Genomic DNA, 27316 nt, shown 5'->3' on the forward strand with positions numbered 1-27316 from the left:
GCCAGTAACATTAGGAATGAGAGTAAAAGTTTCTTTAAATACATTAAAAACAAACGGGAGGCAAAAGTTGACATTGGGCCGCTCCAAAATGACGCTGGTAATTTTGTGATGGGAGACAAGGAAATAGCTGAGGAACTAAATAGGTACTTTGCGTCAGTCTTCGCAGTAGAAGACATGAGTAATATCCCAACAATTCCGGAGAGTCAGGGGGCAGAGTTGAATATGGTAGCCATCACAAAGGAGAAAGTGCTAGAGAAACTAAAAGGTCTAAAAATTGATAAATCTCCGGGCCCAGATGGGCTACATCCTAGAGTTCTAAAGGAGATAGTTGAAGAGATAGTGGAGGCGTTAGTTATGATCTTTCAAAAGTCACTGGAGTCAGGGAAAATCCCAGAGGATTGGAAAATCGCTGTTGTAACCCCCCTGTTCAAGAAGGGAACAAGGAAAAAGATGGAAAATTATAGGCCAATTAGCCTAACCTCGGTTGTTGGCAAGATTCTAGAATCCATTGTTAAGGATGAGATTTCTAAATTCTTGGAAGTGCAGGGTCGGATTAGGACACGTCAGCATGGATTTAGTAAGGGGAGGTCGTGCCTGACAAACCTGTTAGAGTTCTTTGAAGAGATAACAAATAGGTTAGACCAAGGAGAGCCAATGGATGTTATCTATCTTGACTTCCAAAAGGCCTTTGATAAGGTGCCTCACGAGAGACTGCTGAGTAAAATAAGGGCCCATGGTATTCGAGGCAAGGTACTAACATGGATTGACGATTGGCTGTCAGGCAGAAGGCAGAGAGTTGGGATAAAAGGTTATTTTTCGGAATGGCAACCGGTGACGAGTGGTGTCCCGCAGGGTTCAGTGTTGGGGCCACAGCTGTTCTCCTTATATATTAACGATCTAGATGACGGGACTGGGGGCATTCTGGCTAAGTTTGCCGATGATACAAAGATAGGTGGAGGGGCAGGTAGAATGGAGGAGGTGGGGAGGCTGCAGAAAGATTGAGACAGTTTAGGAGAGTGGTCCAAGAAATGGCTGATGAAATTCAACGTGGGCAAGTGCGAGGTCTTGCACTTTGGAAAAAAGGATAGAGGCATGGACTATTTTCTAAACGGTGACAAAATTCATAATGCTGAAGTGCAAAGGGACTTGGGAGTCCTAGTCCAGGATTCTCTAAAGGTAAACTTGCAGGTTGAGTCCGTAATTAAGAAAGCAAATGCAATGTTGTCATTTATCTCAAGAGGCTTGGAATATAAAAGCAGGGATGTAATTCTGAAGCTTTATAAAGCATTAGTTAGGCCCCATTTAGAATACTGTGAGCAATTTTGGGCCCCACACCTCAGGAAGGACATACTGGCACTGGAGCGGGTCCAGCGGAGATTCACACGGATGATCCCAGGAATGGTAGGCCTAACATACGATGAATGTCTGAGGATCCTGGGATTATATTCTATGGAGTTTAGGAGGTTGAGGGGAGATCTAATAGAAACTTACAAGATAATGAATGGCTTAGATAGGGTGGATGTAGGGAAGTTGTTTCCATTAGCAGGGGAGACTAGGACCCGGGGGCACAGCCTTAGAATAAAAAGGAGTCACGTTAGAACAGAGATGAGGAGAAATTTCTTCAGCCAGAGAGTGGTGGGTCTGTGGAATTCATTGCCACAGAGGGCGGTGGAGGCCGGGACGTTGAGTGTCTTTAAGACGGAAGTTGATAAATTCTTGATTTCTCGAGGAATTAAGGGCTATGGAGAGAGAGCGGGTAAATGGAGTTGAAATCAGCCATGATTGAATGGTGGAGTGGACTCGATGGGCCGAATGGCCTTACTTCCGCTCCTAGTCTTTTGGTCTTATGATGTCACCGAGGTGCAGCGTGTAGATGAGAAATAATAGGGAGCAGAAGAATATATCCTTGGGATATACCAGAGATGGCTGGGCGGGAACAGGAAGAGAAGTCATTGCAGGTGATTCTGTGGCTAGAATTACCTCGATAAAAAAGGAACCAGGTGATGTGAAAAAGACATAAGTTCTAAATTACCTCGATTGGTGACTTGCTACCTCTTTTCACTTCTACTGTCACCCATCAACTTTCCCTGTCGCTTACTGGAGGCTTCCAAGTGCTTGTTCTCGGTGCCTCTCACTCTCCATGCTCTTAGAAATCAATGCAACTTACTCCACCCCTTCTGAGCATGCCTCTTCCTCTTTCCATAGACTTCCTGGATAAGAGTCTTTGGGAGGTATCCAGATAATAATACGTTTTGAGTTCTCAAATGCAGTGTGAGATTACTTTTGAATAATCGGCCAATTCAACCAGCAATTCTATTACTTGTTCACAAGAAAGATATGAACTTTGTGATATGACTGGCATTGTAGTCACTGCCAATGGTTTTCAGGATTAAAAAACCTTATAATAATAGAATGTCCCCTGTTCCCAAGCTGTATTTCATATTGGCTGTGCATTAATCATAGGTAATGCTGTCTCACCTTGTCCCTATCAGGTTGCACACAATGGGTTCTCCCTCCCAATCAAAATTTAGAGCATTATGTCATCTACCCACCTGATTGAATGCTGGAGCACCAATCTGTTTCTGACTTCCAATGATATACACATAACCCAGTGCATATCTCACCGGTCTGAGGACACAGAGCACATGATACAAATTGCACTTGGCAGCTCCCATTGTTTGAGCACTCTGGGTGCCATTTGGGGACCAACATGGACTGGGAAGTGTGCACATACTTCAGCCATGAGTTGTGACAGACAGCATCTTGGTCAGGGTATTATTTCATAAATAGCTAATATCTAGCGGAAGTATGCGGCAGAGGCTGGTTTGATGCCTGTGGTGATTTTGGAGCTAAACACTCCAGCTTACACCATCTTACACCATCTCTTACAGGGGCTGGTTTAGCACAGGGCTAAATTGCTGGCTTTGAAAGCAGACCAAGGCCGGCCAGTAGCACGGTTCAATTCCCGTACCAGCCTCCCCATACAGGCGCTGGAATGTGGCGACTATGGGCTTTTCACAGTAACTTCATTTGAAGCCGACTTGTGACAATAAGCGATTTTCATTTCATTTCATTTCATGACTGAACACGCATTAAGCAACAGGAAGTAAACCCCCATCAGTGCTATGTAAAGGAATCGTCAACTACTTACAGGCTAGCTGAAGGTTGATTTCTTCTGGCTGATGCTATGATTTAACACACATTCGATGCTCACTATAGTTGTTTCAAGGTACACTAGTCTCAAGAGAGTGGTGCACAGGTGCTGAAGCAATTTTTACACAAACAAGTTGCTCCGAGGTCTGGGTGTAGGAGTAGGCATTCCCCTTGGAATACAGCACAACTTGGAGAACAAGCAGAGGTCAAACTCAACAGGACAAGTTCTAAAAGATGTAGGGCTCTCAGCAGGAGGCCATACCCATTCAGGGTGTTCAGGGAGCAATTTTCCTACCTGATCTCAGCAGCGGATAATATGTGGGACCTTCAGTAAAGATATCCTGACTTTAATCTTCCACCTTCTTCAGTCGTAACTGCAAGCTCAGAGCAAGGCAGTGGAAGGAAGCATTGCTAATGACCGAGAAGGTGAATGTGCCTTTATACATCTGCTCCTCCCAGATGGAACTGGAAATATTTGCAGCATTCCCCAATTTGTCATCCACTGTTGTGTCGATGGCCTATATTTCAAACATTTTGTTCTTTCTTGTCAGAGTTTACTAACTTGTACAATCAAACAACCATCAGGGTGGTGCAGTGGTTAGCACTGCTGTCTCACGGCACCGAGGTCCCAGGTTCGATCCCGGCTCTGGGTCACTGTCCATGTGGAGTTTGCACATTCTACCCTTGTTTGCGTGGGTTTCGCTCCCACAACCCAAAGATGTGCAGGATAGGTGGATTGGCCATGCTAAATTGCCCCTTAATTGGAAAAAATGAATTGGGCACTCTAAATTTTTTTTTAAAGAATTGCTTGCCGCAGAATCCCATTGAATGCACACACGTGGTCTTGTGAGCATTGCATGTCAATTCTGCCTTATACCATAACCCAAATTAATTCCACTGCCTCAACTGATGTGTGACCATGCCAATTAATGCCCAGAATCCTGGCAGAAGTGACAATGCCTTCATTCTGTGGGAGTTCACTGTGACAGCTGTACATTGAAAACTTTACCTCACCAGCATCTCGCCGAAATCCTCCACTCTCTTTATATGATCAGGTTCCTTCCACGTTGAGCAGAAATCTGGCTGTCTGCCTGCTCGGTGAGCTGAACATTCTCCGATTAAATCAGAAGACTGAAACCATTGGGTGGATCATAGAATCATAAAATTTACAGTGCAGAATGAGGCCAATAGGCCCATCTAGTCTACTCTGGCCCTTGGAAAGAGCACCCCACTTAAGCCCACACCTCCACCCTGTCCCCATAGCCCTATAACCCCAACTAACCTTTGGACACTAAGGGACAATTTAGCGTGACCAATCCACCTAACCTGCACATCTTTGGACTGTGGGAGGAAACCGGAGCACCCGGAGGAAACCCACGCAGAGATGGGGAGAACGTGCAGACTCCACACAGACAGTGACCCAACCCTGGCGCTATGAAGCACTAGTGCTAAGCACTGTGCTACCTTGGTCGGAATTCTCCCAAGCACCCGCCAGCGTGTTTGATGATGGACATGATGGGAGGATGTGGTGGGAGGACCAGAAAGCTGTTTCACACCAACGTGAATTTAGTTGGAACTTCTGCCATGGCGGTCGGAAAATCCACCAGAGAATGACATGAACCTAATTTTTATTCCCTTAATGATGCAGGGATGCAGATGAAGGCCCGACTCCCAGATTAGGTATCCTGTGGGGGGTCCATCTTCCACCAATTTTCTCACCTTGTCCAACAAATAGAAGAAAATATAAAACATTCCACCCATAGAGATTGTCTGTAGGTGAGTAATAAGGGTGTGTTGAATTGAGCAGTGCTCTGAGGCTAATCATGCCATTGGTAGGATATTGCATTTGAAGATGTATTCACTCACTTTGCCACACTTGTGAAGATACTGAGCTTCATGCAGTGCTGCATTGAGGTCCTCAGAGCTTGACTCCTTAATGGCCTCCACAGCTGTCTGCTCCCACTGTGTCTGTGACTGGAAGGCCTCATGCCCTCTGTAGAAACAAGGCATCTCACCTTCTCACCACCTCTTCCACCAAAACTCCAGTGCAGCATCGAAAAGCCTTGGAGCTGGCTCCTCCTATATTCTGTCACTTTTCACGCCTTCCCAGGACAGATTCATATTCCGAACACCTGCCAGTACCTCTCCCAATCACATGGCTCAATGCTTTAGGAGGTGGTCATAGAAAGTTATAAATTTAGCGCTGGCTGAATCTTACAATCATTTAACTGAGTAGGGAGCACAGAGATAAAGTGCTTCCTGCATTTCGATGAAGACATGCAGATTACTCGTGTTTTGCAATCCCCTCACCCATTTTCAGGTGCTATAAAAGCTAGCCCCTCCCCTCACCCGACCTCCTCGACCAGTATAGGTCATAGGTCTTTTTGAGTGCATGTCCTGTGTTGTGACATGATCGTCTTGGTCAAATTCTTAAAGGAGGAAAGAGAAGCATAGAAAGGGAATTCCAGAGCTTAAGATCTTAGCAGCCGATGCTATGGCCACCAGTGGTGGAGGGATGAAAATCGAGGCTGCTCAAGAGGTCAGTGTTGCAGGAACGCTGAAATCTGAGAATGTTGCAGGGCTGGCGGAGATTACAGAGACAGGGAGGGGTGAAGCCACAAAGAGATTTGAAAACAAGGGTTGAATTTTAAAAGGGTGGTGTTGCTGGATGATGGGGCAGTGTCGGTCAGTGACTCAGGGGTGATGTTTGGCTGTTCATGGACTGAGTGAAGTGGCTGCCAATGAATTGAAATTAAACCTTGTCTCCTGTACTCCTGTTTTAACACCTCAGCTGTATCAGTAAAAGGGTAAATCTAATCAAAGAGCAGAATGATAGCAGAAAACTCATCATCCTGAGTTCTTGGCTTTGTAGCCCCCTGTTGGTGGGATTTATATTTCTATGGGTTTTCCCAGCGAAGCTCAGACAACTTGGATTCAGGAACAGCTTGATGCTGATATGAAGACTCGTTTATATTCTTTCAATAAAATGTCTCATATATAGCTGGACATTTCTACTGCCTGTTTTGTACGTGATATGCCTTCAATTCACCAAGAGACAGAGAGAGCGAGTGAATATTAGGCTTTATTAATCATGAACTTGCCGAGCCAGAGTTGGTTGTACAGATGAATGCCGCCCACAGGCAGCCGGTCTATATATGGCCCCGGTGAGGGCGGAGCCCACTGGGATTACAGTACAGTACCTGGAAGCAGCTCGTATCACCACTTCCAGGTCATAGGTTACAGTATCATACATGCATTAGGTGAATACATTCACCACATTCACCCCCTGTTAACAAAATCAAGTCCAGCGGGGATGATGTGGGGTCATTACATAGTCAGTCTATCTGGAGGCTGGATCGTTCTCTTCGACCTCCTCAGCTCTAGTGGTGCGGCGGGCATGGTTGTTGCAGGTGGTGACTCCAGGGCGTTGTGTTTGGAGCTTGAGCCTCAGTCTGGCGTGTCGGAGACGGTTAGGGTGTGGAGGTAGGCAGATGGTGATGGGTGGCGGCAATGGCGGCGTGGGACAATACAGAAGACCCAGGGGAGCGTACGGGGCACTTGGGGTGGCGGCAGGCAGCGGGGAGGGGGGCGCGTTGGCAGGGGAACCAGTTGGCGCCAGGACACATAGGGAGACCGTAACTTGCCGTCCATCCTGGTGCGCGATGTAGGCGTACTGGGGGTTGGCGTGGAGCAGCTGGACCCTCTCAATTAGGGGGTCGGTCTTATGGCTCCTCATGTGCCTCCGGAGAAGGACAGGTCCCGGAGATGTCAGCCAAGATGGAAGCGAGACACCGGAGATGGACTTCCTGGGGAAGACAAACAAACGATCGTGAGGGGTCTCGTTTGTGACTGTGCAGAGGAGTAATCTGATGGAGTGGAGGGCGTCGGGGAGGACCTCCTGCCAGCGGGGAATCGGGAGACTTCTAGACCTGAGGGCCAGAAGAATGGCCTTCCACACCGTCGCATTCTCCCTCTCCACCTGCCCGTTTCCCTGCGGGTTATAGCTCGTGGTCCTGCTCGAGGCGATGCATTTGCTGAGCAGGTACTGACGTAGCTCATCGCTCATGAACAATGTGCCCCGGTCGCTGTGGACATCGGCAGGGAAACCAAACAGTGTGAAGATGCTGTGCAGTGCCTTTATTACAGTGGCCGAGGTCATGTCGGGGCAGGGGACTGCGAAGGGGAAGTGAGAGTACTCATCGATGACGGTGAGGAAGTATATATTACGGTTGGTGGAGGGGAGGGGCCCTTAGAAATCAATGCTTAGGCGCTCAAAGGGCCGGGAGGCCTTTATCAGGCAGGCCTTGTCTGGTCGGTAGAAATACGGTTTGCACTCCGCGCAGACTTGGCAGTCCCTGGTCATTGCCTTGACCTCCTCAGTGGAGAAGGGCAGATTGCGGGCCTTAATGAAGTGGGTAAGCTGGGTGACCCCCGGGTGACAGAGGTCATCGTGGATAGCCCGAAGTCGGTCATCTTTCACGCTGGCGCATGTGCCGCGGGAGAGGCCATCTGGGGGTTCGTTGAGCTTCCCAGGACGATACTTGATATCGCAATTGTAGGCGGAGAGTTAGATCCTCCACCTCAAGATTTTGTCATTTTTTATTTTGCCCCGTTGTGCGTTGTCAAACATGAAGGCGACCGACCGCTGGTCGGTGACGAGGGTGAACCTACTACCGGCTAGGTAGTGCCTCCAGTGCCGCACGGCTTCCACTATGGCTTGTGCTTCCTTCTCGACCGAGTCGAGTCGAATTTCGGAAGCGTGGAGGGTCCTAGAGAAGAATGCTACTGGCCTGCCCGCCTGGTTGAGTGTGGCGGCCAGTGCGACGTCTGACGCATCGCTCTCTACCTGAAAGAGGATGGACTCGTCCACCGCGTGCATTGCGGCCTTGGTGATGTCGGCCTTGATGCGGCTGAAGGCCGAGCGGGCCTCATCCGTCAGGGGAAAACTGGTGGTTTGAATAAGTGGGCGGGCTTTGTCCGCATAGTTGGGGACCCACTGGGCGTAGTATGAGAACAGTCCCAGGCATCGTTTTAGGGCCTTGAGTTTAGGGGGGAGTTCTGTCAGGGGGCCCATACGGTCAGGGTCGGGCCCTAGGACTCTGTTCTCCACGACGTAGCCAAGGATGGCTAGTCAGGTAGTACGGAACACGCACTTTTCTTTGTTGTATGTGAGATTGAGGGATTAGGCGGCCTGGGGGAACCTCTGAAGGTTGGCTTCATGGTCCTGCTGATCATGGCCGCAGATGGTCACATTGTCCAAGTACGGGTATGTAGCCCGCAAACCGTACTGGTCCACCATTTGGTTCATCGTTCTCTGAAAGACCGAGACCCCGTTAGTGACGCCGAAGGGTACTCTGAGGAAGTGAAAGAGTCGTCAGGCTGCTTCAAAGGCCGTGTAGTGGCGCTCTTCCGGGTGGATTGGGTGCTGGTGGTAGGCCGACTTCAGATCGACCGTTGAGAACACACGGTACTGTGTGATCTGGTTGACCATCTCCACTATGCGGGGGAGGGGGTACGCATCCAGTTGCGTGAACCGGTTAATTGTCTCGCTGTAGTTCACAACCATCCGATTCTTTTCCCCAGTCCGGACGACCACCAGTTGCACTCTCCAGGGGCTGTTGCTGGCCTCGATGATCCCTTCACTCAACAGTCGCTGGACCTCCGACTTGATGAACGTCATATCTTGGGCACTGTACCGCCTGCTCCTGGTGGCGATGGGCTTACAGTCAGGAATGAGGTTCGCAAAGAGTGAAGGGGGGTGACCTTGAGGGTCGCGAGGCTGCATACCGTGAGGGGGGCCAAGGGTCCGCCGAACTGTAAGGTCAGGCTTCAGTGATTAATTGAAAGTCCAATCCGAGCAGTAGGGGGGCGCAGAAGTGGGGGAGGACGTAGAGCTTAAAACGAGCATTTCCTGTGCCCTGCATCGCGAGATTGGCGATATAGTACCCCCGGATCTGAACCGATGGGACCCGGAGGCAAGGGAGATTATTGTTTGGGAGGCTTGGTAGGTGTGGAGGGAGCAGCGCCTTACCGTGTCGGGGTGGACAAAGCTCTCCGTGCTCCCGGACTCGAAAAGACAGGGGGTCTCATGCCCGTTGACCCGGACGACCATCATGGAGTTCTTCAGCTGTTTCGGCTGCGACTGGTCGAGAGTGACTGCACCCAACTGCGCGTAGCCTGTGAGGTCGGTGGAATCACAAGATGGCGTCCCCCATGAGTCGCATGTGTCGGTCGGTGTTGGGGCCGGCGACCAGGATGGCGGCCCCCACGAGTCGCACGATGCTGATGACGCATCTGACGGGGGCGTTCCGGGCAGGCACGCAGCCACATTGCGGGGTCTGTGGGGCTGCGAGTCCCTGGGTTGGGCCTGGTGCGTTTTCCATTTCTGAGCTTTAGGTCGGCCCAGACAGACTCTAGCGAAGTGCCCCTTTTTCCCCACAGTCGCTGCACGCCGCTGTGCGGACTGGGCAACACTGCCGGGGGTGTTGGCCCTGGCCGCAGAAATAGCACTGCAGTTCCCCAGGCTGGGCTGGCAGACGCGCGGCGCAGGCCTGCGACATAGTCGGGTCTGACGGGGGCCGTGATGAGGGTGTCCACGTGGGGTTTGCCAGGCCCGCGGGGAATGCACTGAGGTTCTGGTAGGCCACCTCTAGCGAGGTAGCTAGCTTTACCGTGTCCCGCAGGTCGGAGATCCCGTTTTCCAGCAGGCACTGCCTGATGTAGTTCGAGCGGACCCCCGCCACGTAGGTGCCCCGGATCTGTGAGTTCATGTGTTCCTCCACCGTCACATCTCGATAGCTGCAGTTCCTCGCGAGTAGAGTCAGGGTTTCCAGATACTCGTCCAGCGATTCTCCGGCGCGTTGACGGCGAGTACTGAGGAGGTGTCTGGCGAACACCTCATTTACGGGCTTCACAAAGTGTGCCTTGAGGGTTGCGACCACCGCCTCGTACGTGACCGCTTTCTCGATCATTACTGAGATTCGATGGCTCACCCGAGCGTGGAGGAGTCGCAGCTTGAGGGTCTCCGTGAAAGGCGTTGTGGAGAAGTTGAGGTAGGCCTCGAAGCATCAAAGCCAATGTTCGAATATCTCCTTGGCTTCGGACGCGCGGGCATCGAGTTCGAGCCTGTCTGGCTTTAGAGCGGCTTCCATCGTGCTGTCTATGATTAATAAATTGATATACCGGCCGGTCTATATATGGCCCCAGTGAGGGCGGAGCTAGAGGCGGAGCCCACCGGGGTTACAGTACAGTACCTGGAAGCAGCTCGTATCACCACTTCCAGGTCATAGGTTACAGTATCAGACATGCATTATGCATTAGGTGAATACATTCACCAAGTACAAAATGGTATTTCAACTATTTAACCAAAATTAAACTATTTTCATCCGAGCATTAACATAATAGCTACCACCTACAGATTGCAAATCTTATCCTCTAAAACCTTGTTTTGGATAGTGAACCCTCAGTGGGTTGGAGTGTTCTCTAGTGGTGCACATTGTTATAATTATTGGAGATACATTGCACATTTTATTCGTCATATTATCAATAAGCTTACAATGTCGTTCAGAGCAGAGCCATAGTAACCTTTCTGGCAGAAAAATCTGTATTCACCACCTATCCCTTCATGCATTTTAAAAGCAACATGCCTCCAGTAAATAATGTAGGAAAGTGATAAATTCAAATTTTTGATTTGCCCAATTCTTAAAGTTACAAAGCCAATGCACAGAGTGGGCAGGCCACGCCCTTGATCCATCTCATTGCTTGCTCCAAAAACCAATTCAATTTCAAATTGAATCCAATTCATGGTCTCCATAAGAGACTACACAAGATCCAAGCTGTCAAGAAAAAGCGTTGAACCTCATCTTGGACTTGATCTGATGTCGAATCTTAACCAAAAGACCGAGAAGGGACAAATGATAGGGTGCAGAAAATATCCAAACTTACTATACCAGTAATTGAGCAATCAATCAAGCACAGTGGTTAGCACTGTTGCCTCACAGCGCCAGGGACCCGGGTTCAATTCCTGGCTTGGGTCACTGTGCGGAGTCTGCACGTTCTCCCCGTGTTTGCCTGGGTTTCCTCCGGGTGCTCCGGTTTCCTCCCAAAAGTCCCAAAAGATGTGTTGTAAGGTGAATTGGACATTCTTAATTCTCCCTCTGTGTACCTGAACAGGCACCGGAATGTGGCGACTAGGGGCTTTTCACAGTAACTTCATTGCAGTGTTAATGTAAGCCTACTTGTGACACTAATAAAGATTGATGTGGAGATACCGGCGTTGGACTGGGGTGGGCACAGTAAGAAGTCTTACAACACCAGGTTAAAGTCCAACAGGTTTGCTTCAGATCACTAGCTTTCGGAGCACTGCTCCTTCCTCAGGTGAATGAAGAGGTAGGCTCCAGAAACATACATATAGACAAAGTCAAAGATGCAAGATGATACTTTGAATGCGAGCATTTGCAGGTAATTAAGTCTTTACAGATCCAGAGAGCGGGGTAATCCCAGGTTAAAGAGGTGTGAATTGTCTCAAACCAGGACAGTTGGTAGGATTTCACAAGCCCAGGCCAGATGGTGGGGGATGACTGTAATGCGACATGAATCCAAGGTCCCATTGAGGCCGTACTCATGTGTGCGGAACTTGGCTATAAGTTTCTGCGCGGCGATTCTGCGTTGTCGCGCGTCCTGAAGGCTGCCTTGGAGAACGCTTACCCGAAGATCAGAGGCTGAATGCCCTTGACTGCTGAAGTGTTCCCCAACTGGAAGGGAACATTCCTGCCTGGCGATTGTCGCGCGATGTCCGTTCATCCATTGTCGCAGTATCTGCATGGTCTCGCCAATGTATCACGCTTCGGAACATCCTTTCCTGCAGCGTATGAGGTAGACAACGTTAGCCGAGTCGCACGAGTATGTACCGCGTACCTGGTGGGTGGTGTTCTCACGTATAATGGTGGTACCCACGTCGATGATCTGGCACGTCTTGCAGAGATTGCCATGGCAGGGTTGTATGGTGTTGTGGTCGCTGTTCTGAAGGCTGGGTAGTTTGCTGCAAACAACGGTTTGTTTGAGGTTGCGCAGTTGTTTGAAGGCAAGTAGTGGGGGTGTGGGGATGACCTTGGCAAGATGTTCTTCTTCATTGATGAAGTGTTGAAGGCTGCGAAGATGATGTCATAGTTTCTCCGCTCCGGGAAAGTACAGGATGACGAAGGGTACTCTGTCAGTTGTGTCCTGTGTTTGTCTTCTGAGGAGTTAGGTGCAGTTTTTTGATGTGGCGCGTTGGAACTGTCAATCGATGAGTCGAGCGCCATATCCCGTTCGTACAAGGGCATCTTTCAGCGTCTGTAGATGTCTGTTACGCTCCTCCTTGCCTGAGCAGATCCTGAGTATACGGAGGGCTGGTCCATAGGGGATGGCTTCTTTAATGTGTTTCGGGTGGAAGCTGGAGAAGTGGAGCATCGTGAGGTTATCCGTGAGTTTGCAGTAAAGCGAAGTGCTGAGGTGACCGTCCTTGATGGAGTGTGTCCAAGAATTCAACTGATTTTGGAGAGTAGTCCATGGTGAGTCTGATGGTGGGATGGAACTTATTGATGTCATCGTGTAGTCGTTTCAGTGATTCGTCGCCGTGGGTCCAAAGGAAAAAAATATCATCGATGTATCTGATGTATAACGTCGGTTGAAGGTCCTGTGCGGTGAGTAGGTCTTGTTCAAACTTGTGCATGAAGACGTTGGCCTATTGGGGTGCGAATTTGTTCCCCGTGGCTGTTCCGTGCATCTGGATGAAGAACTTGTTGTCGAAGGTGAAGATGTTGTGATCCAGAATGAAGCGGAATTGCGTCTGGAGATTGGCAGTTGTCGGTGTTGAATACTGAAGCTGTTGCAGCAATGCCGTCGTCATGGGGGATGCTGGTGTAGAGTGCCGAGACGTCCATTGTGACGAGGAATGTTACTGGTTCAACTGGTCCATGGGTGCTGAGTTTCTGTAAGAAGTCCATCGTACCCCGCGACAGAAATTGGGCGTTCCTTGTACGATGAGTTTCAAGATGCCCTCGATGCAGCCAGAGAGGTTTTCACACAGGGTCCCAATGCCTGATATGATAGGATGGCCTGGCGTGTTGGCCTTGTGTATTTTCGGGAGGCAGTAGAGATCTCCAACGTGGGGAGTACGTGGGATGAGAACATGTAGGGTGCTCTGAAGGTCTGAATCTAAGGTCTTGATCAGTCTGTTGAATTGGCGAGTGTGTTCCTTGGTCGGATCTGGGGTAACTGTCTGTAGTGTTCCTGGTTGTTGAGTTGTAAAGATTATTGATAAAGATTATTATTATTGTCAACTCATATATCTTGTGTCATCTCTCTCCCTCCTTTAAGACACTCCTTAAAACCTACCTCTTTGACCCAGCTTCTGGGCACCTGCCTAGATTGACAAAGTATGAGTCCCTGCCACTTTACAAGACAACACAAGCGGGAGCATCATTGGAGACTCTCTGGAGCCTAGTGAGGTGTGGGGCAAACTCCGGCTTTCAGCACCAGTGCATGCCCTATAGTTACAGAGCCATTCCAACTTTCAGTAGTGACAAACACCCCTGTGCTCGCCACTATTGAGAATCCAAAATCTGGGCTATTATCTCCTAATGTGTCTCTTTGTCATGGTTTGCTTCATAAGACACCTGTGAAGCACTTCAGAATCTTTCATTATGTCAAAGGTGATGTATAAATATAAGTTATTATTGTGTGAGAATCATTTTACCTGAAAAATAGATAAGGGCCGGAATTCTCCGTTGCGATTCATTTTCCCCAGTGGTAGTGCCCCCCCCCATGGGTTTCATGGTGGTGTTGGGTATTTTCAATGGGAAATCCCATTCACAGGCAGTGGGAATATAATATCTCCCCCCCCCCCCCCCCCCCCCCCCACCCCCCACCAGCAAAAGGTGCGCCACCGAGAAACACACGGCTGGGTGACTGGAGAAGCCAGCCCAAGGATTTGAGCATCTGAAGTTAACCACTCTTGGTTAAAAGTTTAAGCCCATTTATCTCTGAAAACTCTTTCAACCTAGAATATGTTTGACCAACAGAAGAATGCCAACAGCGTCGGGGGCCCCGACCTCAAAACAAAATAATCTTGCTTCAAGTCTCTGGTCAATGCTGTTCCCATTCCAGAGATACAGTGGGCGCGATTTACTGGCCACATTGCACCTGAAGGACAGTGTGCCACAGTGCAACATGGCCAATAGAAGCCAGGAAACCCCATCCGCGGGATCAACACCGCTCACAACGCCTCGCAAGATCTAACGCAATCTTGTGAGATGTCGTGATGTGAATCCCACCCATTGGGGGCTGGGTCACTTTTTGGCAAATCTGCACATTAGAGCGAGACAGCTACTCACATTTTAGTACGCAGTTTCTCGAGGCACCTGAGGCATTGGGGTCTATCCCCTTTGCCTCGGAGACCTTGGACGAGCACCGTTTAGTACTGGTCTCCACACACAAAACTGCACTCGTGGGGTCCCCCAGAGGCTATATCCTCCAGGTATATGCCCTCTGGGCAGGGTTTCTCCCTGGCACTGCTGGTGCCACCTGAGCACCCTGACACTGGTGATGTCCATGTGGCACTGCCCACTGGTGGGACATTGCCAGGGTATTATATTGGCAGTGCCAAGCTGGCAATCAGACTAGCGGTGCCCTATGTAGATGTTGGGGGGTTTGGGGGCCCCCTTATCGTGCTTTGGGAGCCGGAGGCTCCAGATATCGGGATGCCGTTCTGGCATCCTCAGTGCAGAAAACAAGGCGATGTGTGGCCTAGGCCATGAATCCCCCACTAAACGCCTATCTAACCGCAGGGGGGGGGGGTTAAATAACGGGGTGTTTCTCAGCGCTTGAGCGCCAGGAAACACACGGCTAAACAAACTCGCTATGGGACTTTATTCCATTTGGTTAAATCGTGTCCAGCATGTGGCAGAGTGAGAGTGATGAATGCTAAAGGCCAAACTACTCCTAACTGTCAATGCCCCTTTTAAAACTGCCAAAACAACTTTGGAGTCAACTTTTGGAGCTGAAACTTAAGAAATGAACTTCAGCAGTCTCGGTCAGTGGGTTTGTGATAATTTGAGTAAGTATGGTACAGCTCCTCAGATAAATGAGAATTCCAGCATTGCACTTTATAATAATTCGTGCCCAGCAATGAGGCTTACGCTGGTCAGCATTGTGACCACCTTTTGGCTCACTGCTCCCTTCATTGTAAAATGCCCCCAATACATCATCAGTTTGCCCACTGGCCGACCCCTTATTGCCAGCAGAGCCTTACTTTAATAAGGCCACGGAGAGTCCACACTGAGTAAACCTACCGGGTTCCTCTCTCTATGGTCGGTGCCTTACTGGCTGACCTTTTATAGAGAGGTTAATTGAGATAGAAGAACGGGGAAGAAAATCATTCCCGCCCCGTGGGTCCTCTGCAGTATATTACACTTACCCTTTCAAGGACTGATACTTCAACTGCTAGTAGTGGGAACTTAATGTACAATTGATGTGCTCACTGACGCATTATATGGTTAGCTAGAGATCTGTCTTACTTTGGCTTGTAGGTCCGCCCCATCCCAAGCTGCTGCTGCTCCTGCTGCGGGAGGACCAGGAAACGATGGAGGACCAACGCCACCCGTCAACACCACCAGCAACAGAAGGCTGCAGCAAACACAGGCTCAGGTTGATGAGGTAGGTCCCATTGTACTGTGGCTGGGTTCTGAAAAAGGAAACTTAAACCTGGTGACATTCGATACAGCTGATCCAAGATGTCACACTCAGGAATTGCATTAGGAAGCTGGTTTTAAAACAAACTATAGTCAGGTGAATGAGTTTTCTTTTCTCTGAGTGTGCTAAAAGGAAATTTTACAATCACTTTAAAACATGGCTCTTCCCAAGGTATGGATGAGAACGCAAAAAGATTATAGGGTGTGATTAGTCTGAGTACCACCTGGAAATAAATGTGCACATTTTCACAGCCTTTAACTATAGTCTCAGTCTCACCTCCCCCAAAAACCTATGATTTAAAATATAAAATAACTCTCAGTTTCCCAGTATTTGGGACTGAACACTGTATTTCCAAAGTAATGAACGAGCTCCATTCCTTTGGCCCAAAATCTTTCATTCTCCAACTTGTCAGTCGGCCACTAGGTGGCGCTATGTTTCCATATGAGTTAGTGAATCTGACAATAACCAATCTTGCTGCAAAAACTATTATCAACTCTGAATCAATCAATTTATATAGAAAGGAGATGTACATGGACCATACAAATAGATTACAATCACATCGTGTTGCAATACCTTCATTTTATTGGTGCAAAATCTAGTCATGTGGCACTCTTTGAAGAGCCTTCGGACGTTTTCCGACATTAAAAATCCAAGTTACTTTTCGTTAATTTGCAAATAATTTCAGCACTTTTGCTTCTGGTCCATAAAGGTCTCTCGGGTCCATGCATTTTAGAACATATGTATTTTCAAATCTTGTTGCAAAATTCAGTTTCAAATACACAGATATTTAAAGCCTACACTTCAAAATACACAATTGATTCCATTTGTCCAGAGTGAGGGAGACACTGGTTTCCTGTTTAATACTTGACACTATTTTTTTGTGTGCTTGCAATAGTAAAAGGAGGAAAATGTAACTTTTCAACAGTGGGACTGATTGATGCCACTTACTCCTTCCCTGCGTGTGGAGCTTAAAGGACATCCACTGAAACAAATTCTAATCCATTCATTATCTCAACAACTTCAATCATAACCCCTTGAAGTGTTAGCTTTTTCAGCAGGAAAATCCCCACTTCTCTCAGTCGGTCTTGAAAAGTAAGGGCTCTTACACTTGGGATTATTCGAGAGCCGCACTCTCGACCATTTCCAAGGCCTTAACATTTCCAGGAATAAAGGGGGGGTGCAATTTTGTTGGTCCACCTCCTATTCCTTTTTAAAGCCAGTGGCACACATTGAGGTGGTGACACTTATAGAATGACATGTACATCAGGGTGATACCCACAGAGTTGTAAAGACAGAGTTATGCATCATTGCTGCTGAACATGGAAGGAGTTGTCAAGCAGATTGTACAGTCGAGGTTCTTATTGAAGGAAGTAATTCTGAAAGTGTACATGGCCATTTGACAGGCAAGTGAAAAAGATTTGCATTAGTATTGCTCCTTTCAAAGGACAAAGAACAAAGAAAAGTACAGCACAGGAACAGACCCTTCGGCCCTCCAAGCACGTGCCGACCATGCTGCCCGACTAAACTACAATCTTCGACACTTCTTCGGTCCGTATCCCTCTATTCCCATCCTATTCATGTATTTGTCAAGATGCCCCTAAAATGTCACTATCATCCCTGCTTCCACCACCTCCTCCGGCAGCGAGTTCCAGGCACCCACTGCCCTCTGTGTAAAAAACTTGCCTCGTACATCTACTCTAAACCTTGCCTCTCGCACCTTAAACCTATGCCCCCGAGTAATTGGCCCATCTACCCTGGGGAAAAGCCTCTGTCTATGCCTCTCATAATTTTGTAGACCTCTATCAGGTCGCCCCTCAACCTCTGTCGTTCCAGTGAGAATAACCGAGTTTATTCAACCGCTCCTCATAGCTAATGCCCTCCATACCAGGCAACATTCTGGTAAATCTCTTCTGCACCCTCTCTAAAGCCTCCACATCCTTCTGGTACTGTGGAGACCAGAATTGAACACTGTACTCCAAGTGTGGCCTAACTAAGGTTCTACACAGCTGCAACATGACTTGCCAATTCTTATACTCAATGCCCCGGCCAATGAAGGCAAGCATGCCATATGCCTTCTTGACTACCTTCTCCATCTGTGTTGCCCCTTTCAGTGACCTGTGGACCTGTACACCTAGACCTCACTGACTTTCAATACTCATGAGGGTTCTGCCATTCACTGTATATTCCCTACCTGCATTAGACCTTCCAAAATGCGTTACCTCACATTTGTCCGGATTAAACTCCATCTGCCATCTCTCTGCCCAAGTCTCCAAACAATCTAAATCCTGCTGTATCCTCTGACAGTCCTCATCGCTATCCGCAATTCCACCAACCTTTGTGTCGTCCGCAAACTTACTAATCAGACCAGTTACATTTTCCTCCAAATCATTTATATATACCACAAACAGCAAAGGTCCCAGCACTGATCCCTGCGGGACACCACTAGTCACAGCCCTCCAATTAGAAAAGCATCCTTCCATTGCTACTCTCTGCCTTCTATGACCTAGCCAGTTCTGTATCCACTTTGCCAGCTCACCCCTGATCCCGTGTGATTTCACCTTAGTGAGACACGACCTCCCATTCACACAACCATGCTGCCTCTCACTAATACGGCCATTTGCTTCCAAATGGGAGTAGATCCTGTCTCGAAGAATTCTCTCCAGTAATTTCCCAATCACTGACATAAGACTCACCGGCCTGTAGTTCCCTGGATTATCCTTGCTACCCTTCTTAAACAGAGGAACAACATTGGCTATTCTCCAGTCCTCCGGGACATCACCTGAAGACAGTGAGGATCCAAAGATTTCTGTCAAGGCCTCAGCAATTTCCTCTCCAGCCTCCTCGGTATTCTGGGGTAGATCCCATCAGGCCCTGGGGACTTATCTACCTTAATATTTTTCAAGACGCCCAACACCTCATCTCTTTGGATCTCAATGTGACCCAGACTATCTACACACCCTTCTCCGGACTCAACATCCACCAAATCCTTCTCTTTGGTGAATACTGATGCAAAGTATTCATTTAGTACCCCACCCATTTCCTCTGGCTCCACACATAGATTCCCTTGCCTATCCTTCAGTGGGCAAACCCTTTCCCTGGCTACCCTCTTGCTTTTTATGTACGTGTAAAAAGCCTTGGAATTTTCCTTAACCCTATTTGCCAATGACTTTTCATGGCCCCTTCTAGCCCTCCTGACTCCTTGCTTAAGTTCCTTCCTACTTTCCTTATATTCCTCACAGGCTTCATCTGTTCCCAGCCTTTTAGCCCTGACAAATGCCTCCTTTTTCTTTTTGACGAGGCCTACAATATCTCTCGTTATCCAAGGTTCCCGAAAATTGCCGTATTTATCCTTCTTCCTCACAGGAATATGCCGGTCTGGAATTCTTTCAACTGACACTTGAAAGCCTCCCACATGTCAGATGTTGATTTACCCTCAAACGCCCCCAATCTAGTTCCCGCCTAATATTGTTATAATTAGCCTTGCCCCAATTTAGCACATTCACCCTAGGACCACTCTTATCCTTGTCCACCAGCATTTAAACCTTACTGAATTGTGGTCACTGTTCCCAAAATGCTCCCCGACTGAAACTTCTACCACCTGGCCGGGCTCATTCCCCAATACCAGGTCCAGTACAGCCCCTTCCCTAGTTGGATTGTCTACATATTGTTTTAAGAAGCCCTCCTGGATGCTCCTTACAAACTCCGCCCCGTCTAAGCCCTTGGCACTAAGTGAGTCCCAGTCAATATTGGGGAAGTTGAAGTCTCCCATCACAACAACCCTGTTGTTTTTACTCTTTTCCAAAATCTGTCTACCTATCTGCTCCTCTATCTCCCGCTGGCTGTTGGGAGGCCTGAAGTAAACCCCAACATTGTGACTGCACCCTTCTTATTCCTGATCTCTACCCATATAGCCTCACTGCCCTCTGAGGTGTCCTCCCGTAGTACAGCTGTGATATTCTCCCTAACCAGTAGCGCAACTCCGCCACCCCTTTTACATCCCCCTCTATCCCGCCTGAAACATCTAAATCCTGGAACGTTTAGCTGCCAATCCTGCCCTTCCCTCAACCAGGTCTCTGTAATGGCAACAACATCATAGTTCCAAGTACTAATCCAAGCTCTAAGTTCACCTGCCTTACCCGTAATACTTCTTGCGTTAAAACATATGCACTTCAGGCCACCAGACCCGCTGTGTTCAGCAACTTCACCCTGTCTGCTCTGCCTCCGAGCCATACTGGCCCTATTCCCTAGTTCTCCCTCAATGCTCTCACCTTCTGACCTATTGCTCCCGTGCCCACCCCCCCTGCCATACTAGTTTAAACCCTCCCGTGTGACACTAGCAAACCTCGAGGCCTCTCCAGTTTAGATGCAACCTGTCCTTATATAGGTCACACCTGCCCCAGAAGAGCTCCCAGTAGTCCAGATAATGGAAACCCTCCCTCCTACACCAGCTGTTTAGCCACGTGTTTAGCTGTTCTATCTTCCTATTTCTAGCCTCACTGGCACGTGGCACAGGGAGTAATCCCGAGATTACAACCCTCGAGGTCCTGTCTTTTAACTTTCTGCCTAGCTCCCTGAACTCCTGCTGCAGGACCTCATGCCCCTTCCTGCCTATGTCGTTAGTACCAATATGTACAACGACCTCTGCCTGTTTGCCCTCCCCCTTCAGGGTGCCCGCTACCCGTTCGGAGACATCCTGGACCCTGGCACCAGGGAGGCAACATACCATCCTGGAGTCTCTTTCACGTCCACAGAAGCGCCTATCTGTGCCCCTGACTATAGAGTCCCCTATGACTATTGCTCTTCTGCACTTTGACCCTCCCTTCTGAACATCAGAGCCAGCCGTGGTGCCACTGCTCTGGCTGCTGCTGTTTTCCCCTGATAGGCTATCCCCCCCGATAGTATCCAAAGGGGTATACCTGTTCGAGAGGGGGACAACTGCAGGGGATTCCTGCACTGACTGCCTGCCCTTTCTGGTGGTCACCAATTTTCTGCCTGCACCTTGGATGACCTCAGGATGTCCCAAACTTCGTTACAGCCAATGAAGTAATTTTGGAATGTTGTAAGAAATGCCGCAGCTGATTTGCGCTCAGTGAGGTCTCACAAAAAGCAAAGCGACAAATGACTGGATATCTGTTTTATTTGTGTTGGTTGAGTGATAAATATTGGCCGCACACTGGGAGAACCCCTCCATTCTGCTTTAAGTTATGCCCTCGGATTTTGTAATGTACCATCTGAGAGGGCCGACAGGTCCTCAGCTTAATGTCTCATTTGGAGAATGGGATTTCCATCAGTGCTATAGTGGGAAGATAGCCAAATACTGCAAGAGTGCATGCATGAAATGGAATACATGCATGCCAAAAATAGCTGTTGAACTATATAACTATGTGGTAGCAGTGCAGTCATTCCGAGAGACGCCATTGAACTCCTCCTCGACTGACACAGGTCATTGACAAAGTGTTGTCAGTAGTAACAATCCTTTGCGATTTTCCTGAAGGATCCTATGGCCCACACATATAGGTGGGTAGCAAGAGGTATGATTTTTATAGCCTCCCCTTTGAACCACAGCCATTAGTTGCCAACATGGCTGGTGCTGGCATTTCCATTCTCTTTGATGGGACTCCCTTCAGGTTGATGCAAGCCCTTTAGAAACATCTGAACTATATCTTTGCCAACCAGATTATGATCCTGTTAGAGGCAGCAATATCCAAACCATGCACCTTATGTTAGGACTCTGGGCCAACATGTAAACCAACTCCCTTTATCTAATCCACATGTATATTCCTACATGAAGAATGTTTCTCTATTCTTTTAAATCTCTGCCAGACGATGATTTTTGGATCCATTACTAAAATGATGAAATCTCCATAAAATATTGAAATGATGAGATCTATGTAGCATATTAAACCTAACTGAAAAGCTTGGAATTGTGAAATGTCTCCTCAACTGTTCTTCCCAGGTGGTGGACATCATGCGAGTGAATGTGGACAAAGTCCTTGAGCGAGATCAGAAGCTATCAGAGCTCGATGATCGTGCAGATGCACTCCAAGCTGGAGCATCACAATTTGAAACAAGTGCTGCTAAGCTGAAGAGGAAGTATTGGTGGAAAAACTGCAAGGTGAGAATGTTTGTACTAAGTGTCATAAAACTGCCCAATGCCTGAAGGTAAAATGTAAGGGATTTGACCGCAGTGAATGGCTATAAATCCATCATAACACCTACAGTGTTCAATGTGGCAGAAAGTTAAAAGATAGATATTGAATGTAAATGTCTGATACTACATGTGTAATTCTACATTTATACATAAATACCCCTGTTTATAAGAAAAACCTCATAAGGAATGCACTGCATAATTAAATTTTATTCAACACATTTTCAAAATACAAAACAACCCCAAATCAACCCCCCCCCCCCCCACCCCCCCACCCCCCTGCCCCTCAACAGTCAACAGTAACCAACTCCCAAAAGAGTGCATGATGAATAAACCCCAACAATTGTAGAATCCTCCTTCATCTCCCTCAGCTCATACCTCACCTTCTCCAGGGACAAAAACTCCAGCAAGTCCCCCCCCCCCCCCACTGCCACGCCGAGGCACAGGATGGAGAAGCTGACCTCCACCCCAACAAAACCCGCCTATGAGCGATCAGCGAAGCAAAGACTAAGACATCTGCCCCTGCACCCGCCTGCAACTCGGGCCGGTCCAACACCCCAAATATGGCCTATAGGGGATGTTCACATCCACATGCAAGACCCCCAGGATTGTACTATACACCTGATGCGACCATCGATTCACTCGAGTCAAGAGTAGAAGTAAACCGTGGCTTTAATCAACTTAGAACAGTGCCTGCCTGCGACTGATCCAATACTGAGAACCGCCTACAGGTCGACTGCTCTTTATACCTCCCTTCAAGGGGAGGAGCCATGGGCAGAGCCCGTACATGCCCCAACATGTTCCCCTATGGATAATGCCATACAATGGCCCATAGGTGGAGTCAACAAGGGCAACAGCATAGCACAGATACAAATACAAGGGCAAAGCATGGTACAGATACAATGGTGGATTATTGGTATAATACATTCACCACAACACCATCCTCCTGAACCTTTCCAGCTTTGGGCAGGACCAAAACATATGAACATGGTTCACAGGGCCCTTCCCACATCGCTCACAGACATCCTCCGCCCCCTCCGAGTCCTCCTTGACTTTGTGAGGTGCACCCAGTACACTACCTTCAGTTGTATCAGCCCAAAGCTTGCACATGAAGTTGAGGCATTCACCCTCCACAACACACCACACCACAGGCCCTCTTCCAGCACCACCCCCAGCTCTTCCTCCCACTTCACCCTAATCCCCGCCATGGACACCTTATCCTCCTTCAACCTCCCATAGACCGATGACCCTACCTCTCCAACTCCCCCTGCTGACAGCACCGCCTCCAGCAACGAGGAGGCCGGTGCTATCGGGAAGGTCAGGAAAACCTTCCTTGCAAAGATCCGCATCTGCATATACCTAAACCCGTCCCCCTGCACCAACCCATACTTCTCTCCCAGCTCCTCTAAGGTCGTGAATCGTCCCCTAAGAACAAATCCTTCATTTCCTTAATCCCCCTCTCGTCCATCCCCAAAAGCTCACACCATCCTCCCCAGCTCGAATCCATGATTCCCCGCTAATTGGCAACCCCTCTGATCCAGCCCCCAAGTGCTATCTCAATGCATCCAAATCTTCAATGTGGACACCATCACTAGACTCACCAAGTACTTTTCTGGGACCGTCGGTAGCTGCGCCCTTGCCAACGCCCGCAACCCTGACCACCTACAACAAGAGCTCGCCTCCACCTTTACCCACAGAGCCCCCCCTCTTTGCTCCAACCCCCCCCCCCCCCACCTCTGCAAACAAACAAAGAGATCAGCTTGTCCAACACCCTGAAGAAGGACTTCGACAAAAAGGCCGGCAGACATTGGAACAAAAACAGGAATCATGGCAAAACATTCATTTTAACTGCCTGCACCTGGCCCGCCAACAACAGAGGGAGATTGTCCCACTTCAGCAAGTCGGCCTTCACCTTCCCCACCAGACTAGTGAAATTAAACTTCCGAAGCCCTGCCCATTGCCCAGCCACCTGCACCCCCAATACCTAAAGTGGGTTGCTGCCAAGCGAAATGGCAGCCCACCCCACCCCGCTCCAACTCCCAGCGGGAGACCATAAAACACTTGCTTTTCCCTAAATTTAATTTATACCCCCAAAACATCCCGAATCTCTGGAGCGGCTCCTTTATACTCCCCACTGAAGTGCTCAGTTCCAAAATATACAGCAGCAGATCATCGGCATAGAGGGACACCCTATGATCCACCACCCCCTCCCCCTTCACTATCCCCTTCCACAACCCAAAGCTCCTCGACGCAACTGAATAATCTAATTGCTGGTATTGCATTAACACAGCTTTTAAATGTCAGCTTTTAAGGAATTGCATTTAAACTTCTAAATTTCATTATAGTCCTGAAGTTGCATCTTGCTATCGGTTAAAGGATATATAGAAGATAATTTTAAATGTAATCAAAATGTTTCTTTACAGGCTATATTTGGTCAGGTTCATCTCACTAAAAACATCATGTAGTTCATGAATCTAAGCATGAGCAGCAGATTATAAATACCTATGTAGCAGATAGTTGGTACGTGTGATTCTTTAACCCTTAGCTCCAGGATGTTTCTAATCTCCCGGCATCAACTCATTGGATGCAATTGCTTCCATATTAAGGCGGCCTTCAGGACGCGCGACAACGCAGAATCGCCGAGCAGAAGCTTATAGCCAAGTTCCGCACACATGAGTGCGGCCTCAACCGGGACCTGGGATTCATGTCGCATTACATTCATCCCCCACCATCTGGCCTACGAAATCCTACCAACTGTCCTGGCTTGACACAATTCACACCTCTTTAACCTGGGGTTACTCCATCTCTGGATCTGTAAAGATTTAATCACCTGCTAATGCTCACATTCCAAGCATTGTCTGGCATCTTTGAATTTGTCTATATATATGTTTCTGGAACATACCTCTTCATTCACCTGAGGAAGGAGCAGCGCTCCGAAAGCTAGTGACATCGAAACAAACCTGTTGGACTTTAACCTGGTGTTGTAAAACTTCTTACTGTTCCATATTAAAGTAATGAAGCGATTCAAATGTCAAGATTGGCTTTAGCTCTGTAATATTAACTCTACTGCAAAAATAAACACATTAAATGTTAAATATACTTTGGTAGGATTTCTTATTTGTCATACATCCCAAAAGCAAAAGAACTGTTTGTAAAGCATGTGCTTGTGACTGGGGACATTCTATCCTTTGTTACCGTTTTCCATGTTGTCCTTTTGTGAAATTCTTTCTGTTTCGTTCTTTTCTATCTTTTATAATTTCTTTTTTTTTTTCTTACAGCACACCCAGCTAGGTTATATAGATGCTTTATGCTCTTGAAATAAATTTATAGCATTTCACTCACTTTACTTCTGGGCCCACTGCCCACTGAGAATCCTCCGCTCCTTCAGGGAGCTAGGCCGGCGCGGAAGGGCTTGGTACCATGCCAAAGGGCGCCGAAGGGCCTCCGCCGGCCGGCGCGAGTTGGCGCATGCGCAGGAGCGTCAGCGTGTGCTGGCGTCATCCCAGCGCATGCGCAGGGGGGGTTCTTCTCCGGCCATGGCGGAGGTTAACCGCGGCCGGGGCGGAGGGAAAGTGTGCCCCCATGGCACAGGCCCGCCCACAGATCGGTGGGCCCCGATCGTGGGCCAGGCCACCGTGGGGGCACCCCCCGGGGCCAGATCCCCCCCCCCGCGCCCTCCCCCCCCCGAGGACTCTGCAGGCCGCAGAGCGGGCGGGCACTTGGCCCATCGCGGGCCGGAGAATCGCCAGGGGGGCCACTGCCAGCAGCCGCCGACCGGCGCGCCGCGATTCCCCGGCGCCAGAGAATTTGGCAACCAGCGGGGGCGGGATTCACGCCGCCCCCCCGGCGATTCTCCGACCTGGCGGGGGGTCGGAGAATCCCGCCCCAGATCTTTGTATCATCTGCAAACTTAGCAACAGTACCTTCAGTTCCTTCTTCCAGATCATTAATGAATATTGTGAAAAGTTGTGGTCCCAGCACAGACCCCTAGGAACACCACGAGTCACCTGCTGCCATCCTGAAAAAGACCCCTTTATTCTCACTCTCTGCCAGTCAGCCAATCCTCTATCCATGCCAGGATCTTACTCTTAACACATGGGCTCTTAACTTATTTAATACTTAAATTGACGGTATGCGCATTATATGTATATATATTAACAACTGAGGGTGGGATTTCATGGAAAAAATACAGAATCCTATTTTGGCCATGTTTAGCGGGGTATTCCTGGCACTTGCAGCGCCGAGAATGACACTGCTATTCAATGGGACTCTGCTTCTTTTTCGGGCCTTGGTGAGGAATGCTGCACTTTGACCCATTTCCTGCACCTATATTTAAAAGAAATGAAATGAAATGAAAATCGCTTATTGTCACAAGTAGGCTTCAATGAAGTTACTGTGAAAAGCCCCTAGTCGCCACATTCCGGCGCCTGTTCGGGGAGGCTGGTACGGGAATTGAACCGTGCTGCTGGCCTGCCTTGGTCTGCTTTAAAAGCCAGCGATTTAGCCCAGTGTGCCTGATCTCTCAACACACCCCCCCCCCCTCCCTCACTGCGGTCTCCAACCACCCAACTTACCAATTAGGGGTGATCAAGTTCACCACCCTATGTCATAAGGGTAGGGCGCCCCCAGACCCGATCCCTGGCACAGGCAAGGTGCCTACCCAGGCACCTTGGTGCTGCCAGCCTGGCAGTGCCACCTGGACACTGGCATCGCCAGGGTAGCACCCAGGTGGCACTGCCAGGGTGCCAAGCTGACACTGCCAGGGTGCCCAAGTGGCATCAGGAGTGCCAGGGTACCACCCTGCCCAGAGCCCAACCACCCAGGGCCCCCAATCGCCTGTGAGACCCCCTCCCTCATCCTCAAGCGCCATCATAGCTGGGCTATGTTTGTGGAGGCTAATACTAAACGGAGCCCAGCCAAGGTCTCCAAGGTGAGGTGTTCGATACGCGCCTCGGGGATACTCCAGCACAGACATATTCAAGTGAGCCTAGCTGATCACTTGAATATGCAAATCTGGTTCACCCCAGTGAGGAACTCGTTAGATCTTGTAAGCTTCATCACGCCTTACAGGACGCCTCTTGCAAGATTTACTAGTCTCGCAATGAGGTTGGTATATCGTTCCCTTTGATTTTGACTTGTGCACAGTGTGACCATCACAACTTTTCACCTACCTCGTGGATTTACAACTTCGTCAAGTGACGCAAAACCACGCTTGACTCACTCTATGTGGACGAGTCTAACATATTTTAATAAACAGATCATTTAGAAATTTCAGAAACATTT

At 48.7% G+C, this 27316-nt stretch overlaps 1 protein-coding gene across 2 annotated transcripts in view; it reads left to right on the top strand.

Moving 5' to 3' along the window:
• The window catches only part of vamp2 (vesicle-associated membrane protein 2), a 206043-nt gene that overhangs the window by 165828 nt on the left and 12899 nt on the right, over positions 1–27316 (top strand). For both annotated transcript variants that reach the window (XM_072474576.1, XM_072474577.1), the window contains exons 2-3: positions 15723–15849; positions 21842–22000. In XM_072474576.1, coding sequence (XP_072330677.1) covers positions 15723–15849; positions 21842–22000 — 286 coding nt within the window. The remainder of the gene's footprint in view (positions 1–15722; positions 15850–21841; positions 22001–27316) is intronic.

This window comes from Scyliorhinus torazame, chromosome 14 (genome assembly GCF_047496885.1).
Source record: "Scyliorhinus torazame isolate Kashiwa2021f chromosome 14, sScyTor2.1, whole genome shotgun sequence".
NCBI classification, from domain to species: domain Eukaryota; kingdom Metazoa; phylum Chordata; class Chondrichthyes; order Carcharhiniformes; family Scyliorhinidae; genus Scyliorhinus; species Scyliorhinus torazame.